Source organism: Cryptotermes secundus, unplaced genomic scaffold, assembly GCF_002891405.2.
Source record: "Cryptotermes secundus unplaced genomic scaffold, Csec_1.0 scaffold262, whole genome shotgun sequence".
In the NCBI taxonomy this organism is placed as follows: Eukaryota; Metazoa; Arthropoda; class Insecta; order Blattodea; family Kalotermitidae; genus Cryptotermes; species Cryptotermes secundus.
The window spans coordinates 2,299,502-2,304,596 of NW_019739214.1; the positions used below are offsets into that span (position 1 = coordinate 2,299,502).

Here is a 5,095-nt window from a genome sequence, read left to right on the forward strand (position 1 = left end):
CACTAAGTTACTCTTTAATATTATCCTCTCATGTACGTTTAGGCCTTCTTGACGGTGTCTTCCTTCCAGGTTTTCCTACCAGAACCAGCGCCATTACATAAATAACTACTGTAAGTCCATCAATTATAACTAATTTAACAGAAGTAAATACAAGTTTTGCCATTATATGTTTCGACCATTACTGGCCATCATCAAGAGACAAAGTCAACGCTATAAAGAAATACTTTACATACTGTGACGTACAGGCCTATTGCTAGTCAACGACTCGATAAACACCAACAATAGTAGACTCCATTGCTAGGCAATGGATGTTTTCTGTGGGTCCAGAAGCCAACAATAACTGGTAGTTCACAGCCGTGTGGTGGCGTGGTCGAATACCGCAACCGTGAACCTCTGAATCGTAGAAGGCGACGAAAGGGGATGTCTCAAACTTGAGACAGTAAAATATGGTAGCGAGACCCAAGGGACTTGGCCCGAGAAAGACTGCGCTGGCAAGGACCAGCAGCATGTACAAATGACAGATCCGTCCTCGCGTCAGAGAGGGCGCCCCACGAAAAACAGGACCGTAACTGTCAAACAGTAATAAATATGTGGTCATGAGCCCCAGATGGAGCTCGACACCAAGATTTACTGACTGACTGACCGTCCGTCACAATGTGACTTTAACTGGTACTACAAAGAGAGTAGTGGATTAGAAGTAGAGTGTGTCCAGTCGAAGGTAGTGATTTGTGAAATGTTGTAAAAAATTGTATAAAGGTTCAATTAATTCTATCGTCAAATCCAAAATCCGCCTATTAAGTCACGCTAACTCCTTAATAAATGACAATATTATTCCGTTGGTATGTAGGCTGTTATTGCATTATGATAAAGGTACTCATAATAGTTGTAAGAGTTTAGACTAAATAGTTAATACATTTTAAATAAGTTTTGTTTATTAAGAGCAATTGCTTAAATTCAGTTAAACTAAATTTAGATTTTTTTTGAGTAGATAAAATAATGTACTGACGACCTCATATTATTGGTTACGAAGAATATTTTATAGACTTTTATGTTGTTAGTAGTGACAGCCTTCTGTTTTATCACGTAGTATATTCATTCAGTACACATTCTTCTGCCTACTCATGAAATTTTTTAAAATTATTTTAAAAATTAACTCTTGATATACAAAATTATTATATATATTGTGGCATGTAGACCCGTTGCTGGGCAACGTCTCCGCAACAAGGAGCTATACAACAGCCTTTACTAAGTAGTGGCTCCGCAAACACGCTTGTTTTCACGGCAGCGAAAGAATACAGCAATACTGGCAGATACATTTTCTATGCTTTCGTTGCCGAGGTGTTATAACCAGGACAAGTTAGCAATTGCAATTAGTCCTCGCGTGGAGGCGGGTAATAATGAACTGTAAAGTGCAGTCACGCACTGTATCAAAGAGTCCAGTAAATAGAGTCATCACTCCAGAACCCGTCTATAGTAACACTCCATACATGTGATAACTATTTATTCTTAATTTTACTACAGTCCCTTTGTGATAATATAGTTATGACCAATTTGCAACAATATTGATTGTAAAGTAATTGTTTACAGTGTTGGCTGTGCTTCCTGGTGATGGCCAATAATGGCCGACATTTTTACTTACTCCCGTTGAACTGCGAACAGTTACATAATGGACTTATACTTCCTCTCTGTGTGATCAGAGGTGTAACGGTTGAAGATCTCTGTCATAAACCAACCACATACATGCTCTAATATTGGTTATTATATTTAAGAATGCATATGTAGTCAAATCTTTACAGACTTACAGAACTGCTACGTGATCCTTGTAATTTAACGGGCTGTCATTTGTCAGTTATTTCGTGACCAGATTCTCAAGGTACAAAAACCATTTTGTATTCCACTGGAACAAGTGATGATATAGTGACAATTTTCCAGTCCCCGCGTATCCAAGTTTTAAAGTCAAGGAATATTGAGAAATATTAATTTGCATCATACACCATCAAAGTTTAGCTTTTGGGCCAGAATTTCAAATTTGCAATTTCTTAATGTTGTTCTCTCAAAGTTTCCAAAGAATGAAAGGTCTAGTTGCCTAATATAAAAGTTGTTGGCTGATATACACTAAAACATGCATAAAATCGTGTGGTTTAAGAGACTTACTAAATAAAAATATCAAAATGCTTAAGTCACAATTGGCCTATATCAATAAAGTATATGTAACGTCGTGAATGCAATGACAATCGACGAAGTGCTAATCCCGCTCAGACCGACTGAACAGCATCAGTCAGTTGTCATGGTTTGAAGTATCCCAGGCATAAGAGTTCTGAAAACAAAACAGATGCGTGGGAATTAGAACTGTATTCAGATTATGTAGCTCTATGGGTAGATAAAGTAAGATTGTAAATCCAGTAAAGGATTTAAACCACTGTACCAAGAGGTCTACAAGTTGGAAAACGGCATTAAAAATTATCAGACACATTTATTGTGTAGTCACGTGATTGAGTGACTATAGACGGATTTGGATTGTTGATTGGATTTATTGAACACTTACAGATTGTAGCTACAAGCAACTATAGCGCTATCGCTAATTCACACACTCTGCAGTTCACTACAGCACTTACTAATTGTCCGCAGTCTGCTGCTGCTGCTGCACCAGTGGACGCTCCCCTGCTCCTGGGCTCTCGTCCTCGCAGGCTGGCGGCCATCTCACAATAACCTCCTACTCCTCTAACTTCCGTCTCAAGACTCTCCTCTAATGGCTGCTAGCCATCGTTATATGTATAGACTCGGCCGGACCGAACAGAGAATACTACATCCAACAGCTCTTCTCTTGTTGCTTGCGTGTCTGTTGCGGCCATTGCCTATCAACGGCTGTTGTTTACAGAGCCATTACTTAGCAGTGGCTATTTTTTGTTCTTTATTACTCTGTCGTTGCCTAATAACGGGCCTACATACCACAAAATATATGTATGACGCTGCTCCACTTAACACATCAGTCTAGAGGTAAGGCTCTAGACTTGCATTCGATAGGTGGTCAGTTCGAATTTCGGTCTTGTAGTCTAACAGAAGTCTGCTGACGTTTCGGAAGAACGTACTGACTCTATTTCGAGGGTCGGAGGGTAAGCTGAGCAGGCCAGTATCAAGCAGAGATCCTCGACTTCAAGGCATCTGCAGAGGTAATACGTGACATTAAAGTGCTGTCCTTAAGCATCCATTCCTGCTGCATATGTATTTCTGCGATAATCTTGTCCTTGTCTCTTACATCTACTACTTTGTTTGGTTTAAAATGTTTTAGTTAGGGACTGTTTACCTTGCTACTTTGAGCTTGGTTAGGTTAGGTAATTAAATTAGGGTTAAGGCACTATGCTACAAGCCGGAAGGTCGTGGGATCGAATCCCAATGAGGTTATTGGATTTTTTTCAATTGACCTAATCCTCCCAGTCGCACTAAGGCCCTGGGGTCGACTCAGCCTCTAACAGAAATGAGTACCAGGAATATTCTTCGGTCTTGGGGGTAAAGGGCGGCCGGCGCGTAAGGCTGACAACCTTACCGCCATCTATGAGCCGATTGTTTAGAAAATGTGGAAACCTCAACATCTCACAACCCTATGGGCCTCCACGGCCTGTTACAGGGATACCTTTACTTACTTTTACTTTATGTTAGTATAAGAATACGTAACACTTATACATTTGTTCAGATATTTTGTGTCCACATATCTTAGATGCATTCGCTAATCAGTGATTTGCAGTTTACTTTGTGTCTCTGTCAGTATCTGAATTATGCACCCGCATGTGGTAGGATGGCTGACGTATGAAAAATTGGAAAAGATTTGGAAATGAGTTGTCGTGACATAATAGACATACTATCTCGTCAATTGCTTGGAGTAACTGAGTAAGCGCACAGGAATCCCTCAATTAGTACATTCGTTGCCTCAACTGAGATTCGAACCGAGCACCGTATGAATACAAATCTGGAGGCTTACCGTTCAATCGTCCTGCAGGTATAAACTTTGCCAATCATCCGTAATCCTGACCGACTCGATTAAAGAACGGGGTATATTTATTGATATTAAACTTTATTTTCTTACCCACGTCAACTATTTTTTTCTCATTGCGTTAAGCCCTTGAGTCTAGTTCGTAGCATTATTTTCACTTTCTCACCTCTCGAATGCATGCACAGATTGTATATTACGTTAGTTAGATCTAAACTTGAATATGCGTCCGTTGTTTGGAATTCAATTACGTCAACTGATGCCAACAAGCTGGAACGCATCCAGCAGAGGTTTACAGCCCTCAGTTTTATTCGTTCATTTCCTAAAGTCCATTTCTGTTATTCTCTTGTTTTGGAGAAATTAAAATTGCGCACTTTATGTATGATAAGGAATCGACTCAGTTCACTCTTTCTTATTCAAATTTAACTTGGTTCTAAATTAGGTCTTTCTGTTTTGGGAATTGTTGGTCTCAGAGTTCCTGATGGGGATATCAGACACTTTGCTTCTTTCACTATCTGCCCCTTATGTAAAAATTGTCCCTCTGTTAGATGTGCATCATCTGCTAATGTTGTCTGCAGGGCCGCTGACATATTCGGAGCCAAGAACGTTCTCCTTGATCATTTTTATAACATGTTATAATTATTATTAATTATTACACATTACTTCGAACATAAGACGCCCTCGAATTAAAGGCGCTTCCAGTTTTTGAATGTAAGCTTTTGGGAAACAATTTCAGAGATGTTTATTCATCGAATTTAAAAATTTTTTAGAGTGTGTTAAGTTAAACTGCTGGGTCAGAGTAATTTAATTTAAATGAGTTTTGTGCAAGAAATCATGTCCTTGGATATGATATACACGTATTTCGCTTTCACGTGTCGAAGACACATGCAGATGATGGTTACATCTCGCATTTATTTTAAGTTTAATAAATCTTTTTACCAGCAAATTGGACTTAAATTTGAGGAAGAAACTAGTGAAATGCTACATTTGGAGCATAGCTCTGTATGGGGCTGAAACATGGACACTTAGGGCAGTAGATCAGAAACATCTGGAAGGTTTCGAAATGTGGTGTTGGAGAAGGATGGAGAAGATCAGTTGGACCGATTATGT

General features: G+C 39.3%; 1 protein-coding gene across 1 annotated transcript in view; it reads right to left on the bottom strand.

The window, feature by feature from the left end:
• Positions 1 to 1,330: 1,330 nt before the first annotated feature.
• LOC117282886 (clavesin-2-like) overlaps positions 1,331 to 5,095 on the bottom strand; it is a 12,439-nt gene continuing 8,674 nt past the window's right edge. The window contains exon 4 of the mRNA XM_033754355.1: positions 1,331 to 2,317. Coding sequence (XP_033610246.1) covers positions 2,286 to 2,317 — 32 coding nt within the window. The 3' untranslated portion in view covers positions 1,331 to 2,285. The remainder of the gene's footprint in view (positions 2,318 to 5,095) is intronic.